The sequence below is a fragment of the Macaca thibetana genome, chromosome 8 (assembly GCF_024542745.1).
Source record: "Macaca thibetana thibetana isolate TM-01 chromosome 8, ASM2454274v1, whole genome shotgun sequence".
NCBI classification, from domain to species: Eukaryota; Metazoa; Chordata; class Mammalia; order Primates; family Cercopithecidae; genus Macaca; species Macaca thibetana.
This window is the reverse complement of record NC_065585.1, coordinates 32,573,622-32,594,328: the sequence shown is the minus strand read 5'-3', so window position 1 is coordinate 32,594,328 and position 20,707 is coordinate 32,573,622. Positions and strand designations below refer to the sequence as shown.

Genomic DNA, 20,707 nt, shown 5'->3' with positions numbered 1-20,707 from the left:
GATACCTTGCATCTGGTAGGTGGTAGATAAATGGTAGCTGTTATTATTTGTAACTTTTATATTGAACATTATGATAATGACCAAAGTATCTACGTGCCTTTTAAATGAAATCCAAGCCCGTACTATACTCCACCTCACCTCTGATGATATAGGAGTTAAGAAATTATTTAGACAGATAGTGGGGGTATGGGAGTTCTTAGTAACTTTTTCCTTTTAATGAAAAGCAGCCACCAAGTCATTTTCTTTTCTTTTTTTAAAATTATACTTTATGTTCTAGGGTACATGTGCACAACGTGCAGGTTTGTTATATGTGTATACATGTGCCATGTTGGTGTGCTGCACCCATTAACTCATCATTTACATTAGATATATCTCCCAATGCTATCCCTTCCACCTCCCCCCACCCAACAACAGGCCCGGTGTGTGATGTTCCCCTTCCTGTGTCCAAGTGTTCTCATTGTTCAGTTCCCACCTATGAGTGACAACATGCGGTGTTTGGTTTTCTGTCCTTATTATAGTTTGCTCAGAATGATGGTTTCCAGCTGCATCCATGTCCCTACAAAGGACATTAACTCATCCTTTTTCTGGCTGCATAGTATTCCATAGTGTATATGTGCCACATTTTCTTAATCCAATCTGTCATTGATGGACATTTGGGTTGGTTCCAAGTCTTTACTATTGTGAATAGTGCCACAATAAACATATGTGTGCATGTGTCTTTATAGCAGCATGAGTTATAATCTTTTGGGTATATATCGAGTAATGGGATGGCTGGGTCAAATGGTATTTCTAGATCATTGAGGAATCACCACACTGTCTTCCACAATGGTTGAACTAGTTTACAGGCCCACCAACAGTGTAAAAGTGTTCCTATTTCTCCACAACCTCTCCAGCACCTGTTGTTTCCTGACTTTTTAATGATTGCTAACTAACCGGTGTGAGATGGTATCTCATTGTGGTTTTGATTTGCATTTCTCTGATGGCTAGTGATGATGAGCATTTTTTCATGTGTCTGTTGGCTGCATAAATGTCTTCTTTTGAGAATTGCCTGTTCATATCCTTTGCCCACTTTTTGATGGGGTTGTTTGATTTTTTCTTGTAAATTTGTTTGAGTTCTTTGTAGGTTCTGGATATTAGCCCTTTGTCAGATGAGTAGATTGCAAATATTTTCTCCCATTCTGTAGGTTGCCTGTTCCCTCTGCTGGTAGTTTCTTTTGCTGTGCAGAAGCTCTTTAGTTTACTCCGATTCCATTTGTCAATTCTGGCTTTTGTTGCCATTGCTTTTGGTGTTTCAGACATGAGTCCTTGTCCATGCCTATGTCCTGAATGGTATTGCCTAGGTTTTCTTCTAGGGTTTTTATGGTTTTAGGTCTAACATTTAAGTCTCCAATACATCTTGAATTAATTTTTGTCATTTTCTTTTCTAACAGAGCAGCTTCTAAAATCAAGCTGCAAGCATAGACAAGCAAGTTGGACACTTACATGGTGAATGCTGTCAGTTGTGCCAATAGAAAAAGGCTACTTGGGACTAGGCATGTTCAAAATGGTGGCTCCTTCTTCTCTTCTCTTTGCCAGCCGTGCATACAGTAAGGAGAAGGCAGCATGGTGCAGGCCAGGCAAAGATTCCATTTGCAAAATAAGATTAGGATGGGGCAGCCAGCTTCTGGTGTGTTATGTAAATATCATACCTGGTTCAACTAATCTTTGGGCCCTATGAAAATCAGACACCACCTCATAAGCCTGTCTATAAAATCTGGTGTACTGGTGTACTCCGCTGTGAGCTGGAAGTCCCATTTGGGAACCCCTCTCTCTCACAAGAAAGAGAGCTGTTCTCCTTGCTCTTTCTTTTGGCTATTAAACCTCAGCTCCTAAACCCACTTCTTGTGTCCTTGACCTCGATTCCCTTGTCATGAGATGATGAACCCCGGTTATTTGCTACTGCTAGTTTCCAACTTTATCTCTCATTTTGTCTCATTCTCCTTGCTTATTTAGCTACAGCCATAGAACTCAAGCTCAGGCTTCTTTTAGGCCTTTGTACTTGCTACTCCCTCCAACTAGAACCCTTTGCCTGTATGTGGTTATTCTTTCTTATCACTTAGGTGTGAACTCAGATAACATCTGCTCTAAGATGTAGTCTGAACAAATTAGCTAAGTGATCTCATCTGTACTATCTATCCCATTGCCCTGTTTTAAATTACTTCTAAATGTAGTTCTCTTACCTTTTGTTCATAACTTTATGTCTTGTCCCACTAAAAAGTTACTTTCTTATGGGAAGGAACTTTCTCTTATTAATTGTTCTCTATATTCTCAATATATAATATTCCACTGGGAAAAGACAAAATGTAAAACTATGACCAGATTAATAATTTCAATAATAAATAAATTAGTGAATTTCAATAGAAGAGTAAAAGGGAAGATATGTCAGGTGACCAAGTAGAAATGATGTCTCTACAACTTAGCCTTTAGAGAGTAAAATACACCAGATTTAGAAAACGTTTTTGAAATGTGTGTTGAGAGGTTGGAGGAATCTGGGCAGAATATCCTATTGGGTTTTGCTGAATTCTGTTATAGGATTATCCAGAACAGAGTGATGTTTTAGGAAGGATACTGTATTGTGATCTCAATTTCTGATCTGTTTTCCAACTCTAGAAGGAAGTAATAATTTTCTCTCACCCTACACCCTGTACTCTCTCAGAAGAACAGGTATGCCTTTATTGGTTCCTCCTCACAGGGAAATTAACAAGTAACTTGTGTCAGATAAAGCACCTAACAATATGTCTCATTTGAATATTTATTTGGGATGAGTTTCAGATTTCTCAAAGGCAAGAGTAAATGACAGTAATTGTTTTGGCCTGACTCAATAAGGGAGTTGGATTCTGGGAAGTTAGAGGGATGAAAGAGCAGTGAAAGCCCCCAGAGGTCAAAAAATATCTAAGTGTATCTCACACGTTTTATATTCAACAGTATAGCTGTCCAAACTTTAATTGTCAGATCAAACTAGAGTTGACTGAGAAATTTATTTATTTATTTGGGAGAAGAATATTTCCCCAAAAAGACTAAATGAGATTTTTCATGACAACTCTAAAGATGAAGACTGAACAGATTTAATTTGCTTTAGAAAAAAGAATGGGGCTGGTGTGGTGGCTCACACCTCTAATCCCAGCATTTTGGGAGGCCAAGACAGGTGGATCATTAGAGGTCAGGAGTTCGAGACCAGCCTGGCCAACATGGTGAAACACTTTCTCTACTAAAAATACAAAAAATTAGCCAGGCGTGGTTGTGGGCACCTGTAATCCCAACTACTTAAGAGATTGAGGCAGGAGAATTGCTTGAACCCAGAAGACAGAGGTTCCAGCCTGGGCAACAGAGCAACAGACCAAAAAAAAAAAAAAAAAAAAAAGAAAAAAAGAAAAGGGAATGGGATATTTTCTCCCCCTCTAGTGTGGTATAGGATTTTCATACTAGGTATGCATATAATTTATTTGTTGGTGGAAGGAGATTAGAGAAGCTCACAGTCTTCTTAGCATAGTAGAGCTAAAACTATTAATCATGAGTCAGCCGTATACTTTCCCATTATAAACACCCAAGAGTTTCTGGCCTTCCATGACACTATTAATCATAGAAGCAGGTATTAGTTCAGTATCTTTAACCTATTTTTAAAAAATACTGATTAAAATAGCTGTACATTGCAGTAAATACTGTAAGTTGTCTTCTCAATATCTCCCTTCTTCCTTGCTAACAACTCTGATTTTGTTCCCAGCTATAATCTAACTATATCCAGCAGTGAATCATGATAGTCTAAAGTTAAACTAATTATTTAGCCTTCCAAATACTGAATATTCCAGGTTGCTTTGCTGGAAAGTTAAGGCAGAACCATATGGCCCAGTTTTGGATAGAGACTTAAGAGGGTATCTTGCAGGGATTCCCAGGAAAGATTTTGTATTTCTGATAAAAGGAGTCTATGTGGCTGGCACTACCCATTTTTCCTTTCTTCATGCCTTAAACATGCCCATAATTACAGTAGCCAAATTATGACTATGTTACCACAAACATGAAAATAAAAAGTGAACCCTCTAGACATGCCACAGCAGAAAGACAGGAGCAAAATCCTTGTTGATCTTGTTAAATAGTTGAATCAAGATCTACCTACTTTCTCACTCTTTACTTTTTCTTATATGAACAAAATAAACCCTGATTATTTAGGCCATGGTAAGGTTTTCCATCACTTAAAGACAAAAGCAACATTTAAGTCACTGTGTGTACCAGGCCACTTGCTATACTTAGCAATTACATAATGAATGGATCAATAAGATAATTGAAATAAAATGCACTTTAAAGGTCTGTTCTAACATACTTTTTTCATTTTATCTCAGTCAAATGCAATCTTATCTACCCAAAACTGAAAATAATCAGACAATGGCAAATGTTGCTAACTCAACAAAATAGATAATGGAATAGAAAGTGACTATCATTAAATAGTGCAGGTATCATTTGATAGGATGGCCAAAAAAAGTCTGCTTGTTCCCCCACTAGAAATTGTGAGAAGCATCAAGATATGTGGGATTAATCTGAATTAGATTATTTTCCTTGAATGTTCTTCCTAATCTCTGTGTCTTTCCTCATTCCTTTCTCTTTGTCTGTAATACTCCCCACCATTTCTTTCTGTGAACCACCAACCCGACCTTTAATATGGCCTCCTTTATGAAGTCTTACCTGATCCTCCCTAGACAAATGTTCTCGCTCCTGTTCCGATTCTCTCAATGTGAGTACTGTGACCTCCTCTGCAATACCTATTATTCTCTCAGTTAGATATTTCAGAAATGAAATTGGAATCATTGTAAGAGAAATGTACCACAGAATGGACAGGGTTAGAGTTGGCCTTAGGAATAACTGGATATGAGCATCTAAACACGAAATCCTGGTCTTTCCCGTTTTCCCTATGTGAACCACTGATGCACGTTCTATCATGTTCAGGAATTGAATAATTACTGCTTCCAATAATTTTGTGAATATTTAAAATATGTGGCTTAGTAGAACCATTTTACTATCATGAAAGCATTTTATAAAATTCATATTCAGATGACATCTTAATTTATCAAGAATATGTAAAAAGATGCAATTGAACTAAATGGACTAAGGATGCTATGAAGGAAAATAGCCTATTGAAGAACGATGCACATATGTTTACAAACAAGTATAACCACAATGCAATGTGATAACTGTTATATTAGTAGCATATATAAACTAGCACAAAAGAAATATTGAAATGACTGCTAATTCCAGCTGAGAGAATCAGGATAAGCATTCATGAGTAAATATTTGAGGTGGATCTTGAAGTTCAATTGGTATCCAAAGTCACTAGGACATGCACAAAAAAGAAAATAGCCTGGGCACAGGTGCTATGGTTGGAAAACAAATAGTATATACTTGGAGGATGGGAACAAACTACTTTTAAAGCTAGGAAATCTGCATTTAACTATTTAGATAGTTGCAGATATGTAGAAAAGTTGCTGCTATAAAAATAAGAAGTAATACTTAGGAACAAATACACTTAAAAACAGATGTGTCACTGTTTCTGAAGCCCTTCCCAACAGAATACAGCTCAGAACCCAACCGTTGGTTCACAGAATTGTCTACTGATATCCAAAGATACCTTGGAAGTAGGCTACCAACATTTTGGTTACAGATATGATACTGAAATTTTTAGTTTTATTTCTAAGACTGAAAAATATTTACAAATGTAAGTTTTCCCTTTTTAAGAGTGACGGATTTATACTCTCTTCCCACTTCTATAGTTTCCAATCTTCATAAACACACATTTCCTTTAATGGACAATTATTAATTAATTGTTAATTAAGAAAAGAGGTGTGACTTCAAATATTTGCTAATTAAAATATATATTTTTTAAAATTCTACAGTTCAAACTAAAGACAATAAAGTCAATGATCTTATTCATTCCAGACACCTGAGCACCCCATATAATTTCAAATATAGGTATGTCCTACAATGGCCACTATTTTTTCATCAGTAATCACAAGCTACATAGATGTCATGTATCAAAACAAAAAAATCCAGATTTCCTCTTTGAAACCCATAAATATTTTAGACAAGCAGAAATGCAGGCCCGGTACAGTGGCTAACGCCTATAATCCCAGCACTTTGCGAGGCCTAGGCGGGAGGATCACCTGAGGTCAGGAGTTCGATAGCAGACTGGCCAACACGGTGAAACACCATCTCTACTAAAAATACAAAAATTAGCCAGGCATGGTGGTGGGCCCCTCTAATACCATCTACTAGGGAGGCTGAAGCAGGAGAATTGCTGAAACCCGAGAGGGAGAGGTTGCAGTGAGCAGAGATCGCGCCATTGCACTCTGGCCTGGGCAACAAGAGTGAAACTCTGTCTTCAAAAAAAGAAAAAAAAAAAAAAAAAAAAAGAAGAAGAAGAAAGAAAAGAAAAGAAATGCAAAATGATGCAGAGCAAAAACCATTATGTAAACGTTGTGTCATTCATTTTGATACTACTTTAAAATCATCAGTGGCCGTGTTAGAAAACAGAGAAAGAGAAAGAGGAAAGCAGATTAAAAAAAAAAAAAAAAGTTTTCCCATCTGAGTAGATCACACCAATTACATTTGAGCAATAGTACTCAATATCATTACTTTTAGTCTATCACATAACAATACTTGTAAACACAATTTGTTTGGACTATTATTTTTCTTTAGGAAGATTCATAAGAAATCACATTGTACACACAGTTATGAGAATTTTAAAATGTGTATTCAGCATTCATTTTGTTAATTTATGTTTAGTTAATGTTAGTGATGTAACAATTTTAACAGGTAGAAAGAAAAGCCCTGAAAGAAATAGATAATGTCTCAGTATTATGCACAAAAATGTTTTCATACAATGAGTCAGTATATTCTCTTGGCTCCTATTTCTTATACCATTAAGATAGACTCTTTACACAAACTATAATTTGATTCAAATTCCCTTTAAGATCCCATACGATTGTCTTTGATACTGTAACCTTTTTAACCTCTTAGTTTCTACAATAATTTCCATTCATCTGACTTCTTGAGAAAATTTATAGGAGTCAGTAGATTTTCTCAAGCATTCTAGCAATAAAGATTTTTGAGTATTGCTACTTATTTTGCTATACAACATTAACAAGTGCGCTGACCTTCCAAGAATCAGTTTGATCTGATAGATTGTAAATTTTTTAAATGCATAGGAAGTAACACCTCTTTTATATGCACTTTAACTTATTAGCACAGAATCTTGAACAGAGTAGAAACTCAAGAAATATACTATTTGAACAGAATTTATTTTTCATTGGTGTAATTAGTCTGTTTCTTATATTATGGTACTAGTAAAACACATTCATTTAATTCATATAACAGTTGATGTAACCCACCTACCTCTGGTTCTTAGTGTTTTAACTTCAACTTATTTAAATAGTCAAAATAGCTGCCTTTAATATAATGAATTAATAGATCTGTGAGAAAGAATTTGTTATAAAACAAGTCAACACAAAAGCAGAGCAAACTGAAAGCTTTAGCTACTCTTTAGTGTGAAACAACCTGAAGCCTTTTAGTTATCATTTATAACTGACCAATGATAATCATTGCACAGGTGTTGTATGCATTTTTGTAGTTAAAAATGGGAGTTCAAACATTGGATTTCCATCTGACAAAAGTTTTATTGTATTTCTTAAATATTGGATGAGGAGAATCTGGCTACTTAAAAATGAACTCTGAGTCAAAAATTACTTAACCTCTGTAAAACAAACTGAGTTGTTTCAACTGTAAAATGGCAATAACTAAAATACCTGTAACTTACCAGGCTGTTGTTAGGGTCACACAAAATTATATATGTAGAAAGGAGCTGTAAATTAATCATCAAATATTGGGCATCATTTCAATTTGTGCAATGTAATTATTTAATATACATGCAACACCCCAGTGTTTGACCATTTTACTCTTCTAAAATACTTACTGGTATACACAAGTTGAAAGCCTTCATCTGTCCCTTCAGAATCGGAATTAAATTCTAGCCAGAGCTGATTTGAAGTACTACTAAGTGTCAGTCCACGCATAGATGCACCAGTAAAGGCACCTAGTAGATGAGTTGTTTTATCTTTTCCATCGTAAATCTGTAAAATATATTTATAATTTAAATGTAAATGTGTCAATAATAATTCAGAGCATGTATTTACATGTATGAAAAAGAGAAAAGTGTACTTTTTCTAAATCAGATCAGTACATTTCCTAAGGACAACTAAATATATTGGTTTCTATGAACACAAGGTTAAGGAAGTTATAATTCACATGTATAATTTTAAAATTCCAAGCTTAGTATACTTTAAGTAAGACTTAAATCAGGTGATATAGCTTCTGCTCTTATTATTTTAAAAATGCTTTTTCTGGGAGACAATTTAAAATTAAGAATATCTACCTAAAGATTGGTTTTGAAAGTTGGTTACTTGGTTAGTTGGCTGTTTCTCTGCAACTTTCTCAAGGAGATCAAACACTTGCTTTTCCAACAACATGATTAATATAAAATATATTTGTGTCTGGTGCAGTTGTAACTTTTCCATGTTCGTTAACTTGTTTCATATTTGACATTTTAAAAAATATTAAGTTAAAGGAGTTCTAAATGCTTTTAGAAACAACTTAATAAAGCAAAAATACACAATAAAGAAATTGATAAGCTCCCACACATCATTCTTATTTTTCTGAAGGTATAACTACTTACTGTACTAATTTGTTTTTCTTTTATTAATGCATTATAGACATCTCTTCAGGTCAGTAATACAAATTTTTCTGTTTGAGAGATGTATAGTGACTCCATCATAACTTGCTCTACCATTCCCGTATTAATGAACTCAAGTTTTTGCTACTACAAGTAATGCTGATACAAACACTCTTTTACTTGTAACCTCATGTTTTTTGGTACTTGTACTTCAGTAAAAAAGTTCTAGAAATATGGGATTCCAGAAATATGGGATATGAAATATGGGACATGTTCATATATTTCTAGATAGTTTTCTAAAAAGTATGTAGTAATTAAATCCAGGGTTTACCAACAATGCGTATTACCATTCCTTTTCCTGTAAGGCATGCATTCCCAACATAATCATTATGACCTCCAAGGTGTAAAAATTGGTTCTTGGGAGCAATAATATTTTAGATATTACAATGATTTGTGGTTCCCTAAAGATCAACTCTCCCTGACAGACTTTATTCTATACTATTTTGTTTCACGGAGTTTCATGGGCTTCTTAGGTGAACAATAATAACAAGAAAAAGTGGAGAATACTGCTTGAAATTACTGGTCTGTTAGCTCAGATTGCCTTACTTACTCATGGCCTGGTGCTAGAGTAAAAATTATGTTAGATTCCACATCTAGGGATCTTGCCATAGCATAAGTGTTCCTCCATAACTACATTGATGTCACCTAAGAGATGATTTTTAGGTGGTATACAATGGAATATTTTGTTATTATTATATTAATCTGTATATTTTTCTTATAATTGATAGTTGGTTTTAATCCGATGATTTATTTAGAATGTTTTAATATGATTTTAAATAAAAACTTGTGTATAATTAACCTTTCTTTCAAAGTATCTTTATTAGAATTTAATGTTAAGGTTATGCCAATTTTTTTTCCAGGGCCCCTAAATGTTCTTTTCTAACCACATTACCCTAAACATTTTCTACACAGAAATTCTAAGTCTCCACTGATAAGGCCTTTCTTGCACGCTCCATTTGTAATTGATGGAATCTATAGACTTATGTATACCCTCTAGGCTTCTACAGTTTGTTTACTTGTTCTTTACAGCAGAGAGAAAAGGTAGAAATAAGAGAAAGTGAGGAATTTAGAGTCTTAAGTTCAAGGCGACATGGTCATTGAATTCCTAACAGCAAACATTGCTTGGTCTCTCTCTTTTTATAAACACTGTCAAGTTTTTAAAAAATGTACATTTACTCTTGAAAGTATTTGGATACTAGAGGACTGTATACACAAATTTCCTAATATTATCAGGGAATACCTTGAATCCCTGGAGGAATCTACTTTATCATGCAAATAAGTTTCTGTTTTAGTTATCAGCAAGAATTTCTGTCTTCAACAAAATCAAACCAAATGTTGAGGTTGGTAGCTCAGGAATGCATGATTTTGGTTTGATTACATAACATTTAACTTTTCATTTCTTAAGAATAGTAGTCATTGGGGATAATTCAGAGGTAAGAAAACCTTGCTTGTGGCAAAATATAACTTGCATGTCTGTCAGTTTCAAATGTTCAATATTCTCAGAAGTATGCTTCTGAATACATTTATTTTATGATTCTATATTACATAGTATATTAATTCTGTGTTTAGAGCTGCACATTCACAATCAAATCATTTAACCACTAGATCCAGTGGATCTTATTTGTGGTGATATTATCGAGATATCTCCAATAATATTTTCCTTGTGTTACCCTTAACTTCTCACCAACATATAATTTAATTGTTATGAAAAATATAAACATAAATAAAATGTAAACAACTGTTTCTTGGATAAAACTACTTCTCTATTTATGTGTGGATACATTGTAATAACTTTCAGTTTGTCAAAAATAGCCAAATAAAGGGAGAATATAAATAGAGCAAGTAATTAATGTAACTGGGGAAGTAAAAACTGGTTGTTGAAATTTGTTTTTAATTTCTTTAAAAAGTCTTTCCTAATTTTTAAAAAATATTCAGGAGTAATGAGAAGCAAAAATTAATGATAGATAGTAGAAACATTACTTTATACATATAAATTTTTCCTATATGTAACAATGTAAAAAGTAACAAAATAAGTCAACATTTAGTTATTTAGTTCTACGCCTGTGTTAGGTGCTGTAACTAAAATTAAAAAAAATAAAATAGTAAGACATCATTCTTAACCTAAAAATTAAAAAAATATATATAAACACAAAATTCTCTGTATATTCGGTTAGAAGCATACAGTATACCTTTTTTTTTTTTTTTTTTTTTTTTTTAAAGACAGGGTCTCTGTCACCCATGCTGGAGTACGATGGTGTGATTATGGCTCACTGCAGCCTCAACTTCCCCCAGCTCAGGTGACACTCCCACCTCAGCCTCCCAAGTAGCTTGCACTATAGGCACGCCCCACCAAGCCTGGCTAATTTTTGTATTTTTTGTAGAGATGGGGTTTTGTCATGCTGCCCAGGCTGGTCTTGAACTCCTGGACTAAAACTATCTCTACATCTTGGCCTCCCAAAGTGCTGGGATTATAGGCATGAGCCACTGAACCAGGCAGTACATATATATATATGTTTTTTTGGTTTTTTTTTAAGAAAAACTTTTTATAAGACATTTTTTTAAAAAAACAATCATTTAAAGAAAGGGCATGATGAAAGAGCTAGTACTTTCAGGAAATAAAAATTATTTTAGGTTCAGCTGGGTGAATCTAATTCAGCACCAAAATCTGCTAGCTACAATGTATTTAACATTGTTGAGTCAAAAGGTAGAAAACAAATACTGTTGAAGCTCCACTATAATCAGCAGAATAAAATGAAACTGGATCATTCAACTATGAAATTTTGGAAGCATGCATAAAATTGCTTAATCAAAATGAAAGGCAAGTGTTAATTAGGAAGCCTTTAAAAAGAGAAGAGTTTTATAGTAATGATCAAGTCAATGCTATTTAACTCATAAATAAAATCCTTCAAATGTAGTTAAATAGATGAAAACATAAAGGCAACAAAGGGACAAAGCAGTATAACCAAAGATAAATTACTTTTAAACTAGTCATGAATACAAGCATACAAATAAGAAAACAAAACGAACAAAATATGCCTTTTGTTCAAAAGTAAATATATAGTACAAAGTGATTAAATTGGGTCTGACTAGAGCAATAGGACTTTTATTTGAGACTGTTACTGCTCATATTTCTATTCTAATTAAAATCAAGATCTTTAAGCTTGTTTTTGTCTATTTAAGTGTAATCTCCTTTTTCTTTAATGTATATTGTTATTATTAAATTGACTTAAGGATTAATATCATGAAAGGTATTGATGGCTTTTATTAATGTTAATGAAATTATTTGATGAGACTCTAATTTGTTAAGATATTGCAATTGTCTGATTATTTACACCAGAACAAACTAAAACTTAACATTGCCATGTTTTAATTGTCAAAACTGTTTGTAATAAATCTGGTCCTGAAATTAGTTATGGTGTACAGACTCTCCTAAATCCAGTAGGTTAAACCATATTATAACAAACTACTTATCAACACCCAAAACTCTTGCTGTTGTGAATGATATGATAAATATATAAACAGAAAGCATGTTCTAACTCATTTATCTAATGAATTAGCAAGTGAAGTGTTAACCTGAATCCAAGAGCAGAAAGTAAATATAAAAGTAAAATATGAAGACAGAAATTACACATACATATATGTATAATTATATAAACCTCCAAATTATTCCTCTTCTTGGATCCTAGCATTTTTACTTTTGGTCATTTGTTTTATAGGTTGATTTGGAAATTAAATACATTTTCTAAAAAGGTGAATTAGATGTCAAGTGTGCATATAAAATAAAGAACAATTTTTATAATGGTCAATCAAAAAAGGCTCTATTCTAAAACTTTTTATATTCTCTGCAAAGATAATGTAAAATAGAGTAGAGAACTTTTATTTGCATTCAATTATTTAGGTTTCTAAAGTAGCTACATAATGTATTCTCAATTATATGAGCTAGTATGTTTTAGTGAAGGAGGAGGGAAACAATGAAGGACCAGCTTTCCAGGGACAAGCGGTTTTTGGTTGTATAATAGAGCTGAAGTTCCAACTCCACATTAAAGTTCTGCAGCTTATTACAAATCATTTTATTTTCCTGATACTTAATGGAAGAGGATGAAGGGTTTTATGAGGCCTAACATAGCAGTCTACACAAATTGGCACTTTGAGAGTGCTTTTGAGGGGAGAATTAATACAGGATTCCAATGAATAGCAAGCAGAATTGGCAGATATGTGTGCTGGACATATAAGATCACTGGTGTGCTAAAAAATGTTTAACAACCAGCTCTCAAACAAACAACAACAAAAAAAACCTGTTAAATGTGTATATTTGTACGTAAGGCTTTTAAAATAGCATTTATTGAAATAAACAAACTTTTCCTAAGAAGGGTTAGAAAATAAAATTTTAGGCTTTGGGAGGCAAACCATCTCTGTCACAGCTACTCAGTCCTGACATTGTGGCACAGGAGCAGCCATAGACAATATGCAAATGAATGGACATGGCTTTCTCCCAATAAAATTTTACTTACAAAAACAAGTGCCAGGCCCAGTTTGGCTCTCACACTGTTGTTTTCCAATCCCTGATTTTAGGGAGGTGTCAAGCAATGTACAAATGGTAATAAAATATACAATATTCATGACTGTACATTTCATATAACTAATTGATTTTTAAAGAATGCTTTTACTGTCTTTGCCAGACTTTTGTGTATGCAATTTATGATTGCAACTGACAAACAAGAGTATTTCCTAAATAAATACTGCTTGATTGTTTTTAATGTTAACAAATAAAAGGAAAGTGAAAAATCAAAAACAAGGTTATGTCAGAACTTCCTGAATTTGTAAATGATATGAACAACTATTGGTTAATTGAATAATAGTTTTCAAATACTGAAAAAAAATTTCTTCAATATGTAGTGCTATTCATAATGTAATGGCCACAGACACAACCCATTTCCACTTACATCTATATAATAAGCAAACAACAAGTTAAGTCATGTTTTGTAGCATTTGCCAGTTTCCACAGTGTAAATATTCCCATTGGCCAACATCAAGCTATCATTGAATGTGAATGTGATGTCACTGAATGTGCAGTTGGGAAGAGACGTGAAGGGGCACAGTGTGGTGTGGTATTTCTACCATAGGGACACAATATACATAAATAACCTCAAAAGCACAGATAATAGTAAAAGTAGTACAATAATTAGGAAAATTTTTAAAAAAATTATTTATTGTTCTTGTTTTTAATATAATTTAAGTTAATTTAATTGTGATTTAATTACAATCTAATTGTAATATAACTTAATTTTTGGTACTGGCTATGTTCAACAATCAGCTCTCAAAATTACTGAAAATTTAATAATACGCTCTCACAAGTGCTACTCCCAAAGACTCACACATAGATAGGAAAGAAACTTGAAAAAATACATTTTAGAAAATAACAGGTTAATAACCTTATCATATCTCTACAAGAATGTTATTAATCAAGTCCTTTGAGTATCTAATTTTTCATAAATATGACATCATTCCTCCTAACCTTTTCTCTCCCAGTTTCAAAAGCAATTTTGAGTTACTTTATTGACTTTTCTCCATAATCATCCATAGTCTACATTTTGCATAAGAAATAAGTCTTTAGACTACACAATGCTAACCATGGTAAAAAGATTGCCTTGAATTTTGGAATAGAATAAATTCTTTTCCAAAGAATAAAGGAATGCTCTGCTATATTCCTTTATTCTGAACATTGTCCTTAGTTTTTATTTGAAAATAACAACAAACACAGCAACAATGAAAACAGAAAATAGTATTTCTCATTGGTATTCAATTTTCATTCTACCAGGCTGACAATGGGAGCTATTCGATGTTAATTGCATAGAGCCTACATATAATAAACCCCTCTTATAAATGTTAATTGAAAGAATTAATTAGATTACATATTTACAAGTGAGAGTGAGGAAAGAAGTTCGGTATTTCTGCCATATCCTGTGTCACTTTGAAAAAAATAAAATAATCAGACTCCAAACAAACTAGAGAAACATTCCCTAGATGAGTTAAGTAGAGAACAAATTAATTAGGTTCTGATTTAGGTTTCTAAGACAGGACCTTGCATCGTATCCTTTTTGGGTGGAGGAATAATAGAATACCAATAATTAGAAAACAGGGAACATGTACCTGGCTTTCTATCTGGAGCCCAGAAAAGTGGGAAACATGCTTGCAGAAAAAAGGTACCAAACAAACAAACAAAAAAAACAGTAGGTATGTGCGGTTGGTGGGGCAACTGAGCCTGAGCCAGTCACATGGAATTCTGGCGTAACTCAGTCTCATATACAGAGTAAAAGATGAAAAGTGCTTCTTATGAGCAGAACAGAATATACTGCAGAGAGCTGGTAGATGCAAAGAGGTTTTGCAGTTGGGATAACTGGGATCCAGCAGTAGATGCCCAATTGTACTGCTGACTTCAGAACAAGTAGCAAATGAGGGGGCGCAGCAGCTGCTGCCACAAACAGATAATGCCCTAGGACAAAACGCACTTTTCATTTTTGACAACTTGAAGTCTTGATGCCAAAATATGTGCAGACGTTGAACTGGCAAATACAGAATTGACTGAGTTTATCCTGAATTGACCTAGATTCGTTTTCTCACTGCCCAGGAAAAAGGTTGTTGAAAATAAAAATTAGGTCACTTGTACAAAAATCTTTTGCTATATTTCTTGCAAATTTTTTTCCAGACTCTGAAATATATTCCTATTACATGAATATTCACTGAACATTTGCAGGGGCAAGCACTGTGCTGAGTGCTTTATAAACAATCATTTAATTTAAAAACATTATCTAACTTAGTCATTATAGCAATACTGAATGTAAGTTTTTATTATTATCAGAATGTTTCAGGTGAGGAAGGTGAGATTTAGAAATCTTGAGTAATGTTTTCAATAATTGTATGACTATTAAGTGGTAGGTTTGAGATTTGAACCTAGGTTTACCTAACTCTAAAGCCCATTCTTAATTGTCATTAAGGTGTGTAGAAAAATAATCCGGAGCATAATGTGTTTTCAAAGGTTAGAATAAATTTGGGCAACGCTGATTGAGTGGGCATGTTTATCTAATAATATATCACCAAATATAACCCTGAATTTTATAAGCTATATTTGGACAAACCAGCATGGCAATGGGAAAAATATTTAGAAGTAACTATGTTGTATAAAAATATATTCACTTTTCTTAGATTAGAAACAATAACAATTGAACTTAATTAGAAAGAAAATATGTTTCTCTTGCTTTACATAGAAAGAAAGTAGCTGAAATTATATAGTAAATTTGTCCTTTCCAGAAGAAAAAAATATTTATTGAGCATTTACTATATGACAAGCATTGTACCTAGATGCTTGAGTTAAAGTGGAGTTAAATAGTTCCTGCTGTCTTATAGCATGCATTCTATTGGAGAAGATAAAAATTAAAGGAATGAACTATGAATGCATAATATTTCAGGTTGTAGATCAGTGCTATGAAGAAGAATAGATCAGATTAATACTATGGAAAGAGATGATGGAGGTAAGTTTACCAGTTTATAGGAGGGTCCATTGAAGACTCTGATCATATGACATTTTAGTAGAGACCTGAAGGAAATGAGGGACACAGCCATGTGGTTATACTGAGGAAGAACATGCAAGCAGAAGACATAGCCTGAGCAAAGGGCTTGGTGTTGAAGCGTGTGATGTGGTTTGAACGTTTTTGACTTCCAAATCTCATGTTAAAATGTGATTCCACTGTTGGAAGTGGGGCCTGGTGGAACGTGATGGCATCATGGGGGCAGAACCCCCATGAACACCATCCCATTGGTAATAAGAGAGTTCTCTCTCAGTTAGTTTACATGAGATCTGCTGGTTTAAAAGTCTGGAATCTGTTGTCCCTTTGCTCTCTTGCTCCCTTTCTCACCATGTAATACACCAGCTTCTCCCGTCACCTTCTGCCACAATTGTGAGCTTCCTGAGGCCCTCACCAGAAACCCAGCTGATGTTGGTGCCATGTTTGTAGAACCTGCAGAACTGTGAGCCAGTTTAATCTCTTTTCCTTATAAATTTTACAGCTTCAGGTATTTTTTTATAGCAATGCAAAAAAAAAAAAAAAAGGGCGGGGGGTGGGGGACTAATACAGCATGCTTGCTATATTTGATAAACTGCAGGGAGGCCATTATGCCTGGAGTGGAGTGAGCTAGAGGAAGAGTGGCAAAAGGAAAGGTCAGGAACATTAAAATTATGCCAAATCATATAGCCCATGGTAAGGGCTTTAGATTTTACTTATAATGAGATGAGAAACATAAAAAGGTTTAGAGCTAAAGCATAACATGAAAAAGGGTCACTTCTGTTGTTGATTTTGAAACAGTCTATAGAGTATGCTATGGTCTCAATATTTGTGTCCCCCCCAAATTCATATGTTCAAATCCTAACACTCAAGGTGATGGTATTAGGAGGTGGGGCCTTTGGAGGCTAACTGTTCATGAGGGCAGAGCTCATAAATGGAATAAGTGCCCTTATAAAAGATATCATCCCTTTGGCCATGGAGTTCACAATATGAAAATGATTCTTTGAGGAAGGTGGCCATCATCAGACACTAACTGCTAGTAACTTAGTCTTGAAATTACCAGCCTTCAGAACTTCAAAAAATAAATGTGTATCATTTATAAACCACTTAGTCTATGTTATTCTGTTATAATAGCTCACATGATCTAAGATGGTGGAAATAGGAGGATCAATTAGAAACAATGTCAGTTACACAAGTAAGAGATGATAATTTAGACCAAGGTTATTTACAAAGGTGGGAAATGATTAATTCCAGAACTTTGAAGGAAAGAACCACAGAATTTGCTGAAAGACAATATACAAAGTGTGAAAGAAAAAAGGAAACAAGAATGAACTCAATTTCATCATTGAGTAATTAGTTTCTATCTACTAAAATAGAGAAAAATGAGGAGAGAGGAGATGTGTGTTTTGGACTGGTGAACTTTGAAATTCCCATTAGTCATTCAACTGGAAATAGTGAGAGATTATATAGATAGAAACTGGATTTTATCACAGGTCAGAGTAGATTTTGCATTAGCTGTGCTGTTCTGTCAATATACTTTAAAGCACATATGTTTCAAAGATTTTTTTAATGTGAACATTAAAGTTTTTTTGTAAACAAAATATAGTTCATATATCTTTTTAGATTCCTTAAAGCTGCAGTGTCAAGTAAAATCCAAACCTACCTGTGGTGTGTCATTAAAGTTTTCCAAAAATAAGTAAGTAGCATGCAAGAAAATTGTCGCTTAACCCACTTACTGTTCGTATATGTAAACATTAATAGTTGAAGGGATCTAAATTATAAGAGTTTCCTATACAATCATGGATAGGTTTTATATTTGTTCTATCACCATTATAAAAACACATAATTAGCCAAGGTTGTTCATAGTGAACAGGTTAAAATACCCATTAAGTAAGTACATTGGAAAAAAAAAAAAAGATACATTCCTAAATGATCATTCTGCACCAGTTTTTTGCAATCCAGAATGGATGCAGTGAAATTTCCTTTCCACTTTAAGTAAGAATCACCATAGGAATTTTTCTTTCATTTATTTTTATTATTATTGCCTTTTCGTGGCTTGAAAATGTTCTGTTTGCCTAAATAGGATTTTCTCAGATGCTATTAAAATTATTTATCCACCTTTGAAAAATGACACAAATGAACAAAAAAGTTTTACAAAAAAAAAAAGATTTCAATCTGGTATAAAGTTAATGACTCAAAATTATCTAGTAATATTGAGGTCAATTTTTATTATTTAGAGTAACAATCTGCTACCTTTGAAGCACTACAGTAAAATATTTTGATGTATAAATGTTCTTCATTTTAACACTAGAGCCAAAGAAGGATATAATCATAATTACTATATTGATGGTCATCAGATAATCTAGAGAGCTTTATAAAAATCCAAATTCCCACGTGTAGATGAACTGAATCAGAAAACCTGGGAGGAGTGCCAGTAATCAAAACTTAAAAAAAAAATCTAGAGGAGTCATATGATGGCTTACACTTAGAACTCACTGGTGCAAACTCTGCTGGTGTGATTTTAAATAACTAAAGTTCTTTACAGAAAGAAAGGAGAAGGAGAGAAGAAAAAAGACAGCAGGTGAGTGAGCAACTGAGTGCCTTCCTGGACACTGAACTCTCAGAGACAAAAGTTGTACACGAATGTTTGCATGGAAATAGATGTAGATACACACACATATTATTGTTGGCATTGTTATTTTTGTTTTGGTCAGAATCCAATACAGTTATGTCATATGGTAAATGAAACCAGAAAAAAAAAAATCTCTCCTCCTAAACTTGATTCTCATATAAGGATTACAAGAGAGTGTCATTCCAAAAAATGTAATCAATGATACCACATAAAAGAAAAAGCAATGATTTTAAATTCTCTCAGTCAAGGGGCAGCAGGTTTTATAATGGGCTCTTTGTTTTTATTTCTTATTATATCCTAGTCTAAATACACGAATCTAACTGACTCCACTATGTTTGATATTGTAAAGTACTGGAGATGGGGATTAACTTTCATGGATTAGTTTTCAATTAGGCAAATAACTTTCCACCCTAAGATGACTTTGCACTCCATAATTTTTGAGAATTAATAATATATCTTTTTGAGGGTTCATCTTTCTGTTTGTATATAACTAAATGTGTCCATGTCAAAGGGTGTCTTTCAGCTAATTGTTGCTCATCGGATTAATGGGAAGAATGAGGTAACATTAAGCATCTTATCTCTTATTCTGGCAGAGAGACCATGAAGGAGACAAATTTGGAATCTAAAAGTTCACCCTAAATTGTATTTATAGAGTGACTTGCTGAAACTGTTTAAAAGTAATAATTCAAAATAAATCTCAGGCAAATCTTTGAGTAGAAGGATAATTGAATTGGTGTGTTTCTATTATAATATTTAGTATATAGTATTTTCAACTTTGGAGAATGTATATTCCTGGAAAATTAAAGAATTCTTAAAAATTGTTGGGGACATAATTTTTTAAACTTTTTACCCATATAAGGGAAATCTGTATTTGAAGAAATCCTTTAAAGGGCCTTAAATTGAGTCTTTTTTTTCTTTTTTCTGCCTTATTTCATTGCTCCCTATTATATCCCCTTGTGTTGTCACTTCTGACTGAAGCGCCACCCTTCTCAAGGTAGCACATATCAGAAATGTATGTGGCTTTATTCCAAAAAAGTAAGACCTTTGTTAGAAAGTTTTATTTTATTATTAAAAAGAATCATTTGTTATCACAAATAAATTCTCCAAATAATATCAGTATAGAAAAGAAATGGATGCATTTTAAGCATCACAAAGAAATATTTTAGGGAGAACAGTAATAGGCACGAGTGATAGATGTCAAGAAACATTTCCTGAATTTTAGCTCACCAACACATGTTTATTATTGTTGCTTGTGCAATACAGAGTAGTAGCTAGACTAGCTCACAGATCTTATCTATGCATTGATACATTTCCCCGCATAATTTGCTTGAAAATAAAAAGCACTGCCTCAGTTCTATATACAAGCAACCTGTTAATCTCAATGTTGACTCCAATTGAACAAACATAATTTATTTTAACAGAAACACCCAAACAATGACTAGAGGTGGAAGAGTTTTACATAGTGATTTTCGTTGCCAGTTGGGGAAAAATGCAGAAAATAAGAATGCATATATTGATCCTAAATTAATATTGAAATTGTATACATCTAGATACATTGTGAGAAATTTTCCCCAAAGCCTATACAAATCTTACAAGTATATAGCGTTATTGTGTTAGAGAGCCATCAATTATCACGAAATAATATTTTTTTTAAAAAAGAAACTAACCAATAACGTTAAAATTGTTAATTAAAAAAAAATTCTCCTG

At 33.5% G+C, this 20,707-nt stretch overlaps 1 protein-coding gene across 5 annotated transcripts in view; it reads right to left on the bottom strand.

The window, feature by feature from the left end:
* The window catches only part of CSMD3 (CUB and Sushi multiple domains 3), a 1,234,985-nt gene that overhangs the window by 346,362 nt on the left and 867,916 nt on the right, over positions 1-20,707 (bottom strand). For all 5 annotated transcript variants that reach the window (XM_050802135.1, XM_050802136.1, XM_050802137.1 and 2 more), the window contains one exon: positions 7,994-8,150. In XM_050802135.1, the coding sequence (XP_050658092.1) occupies positions 7,994-8,150 (157 nt within the window). The remainder of the gene's footprint in view (positions 1-7,993; positions 8,151-20,707) is intronic.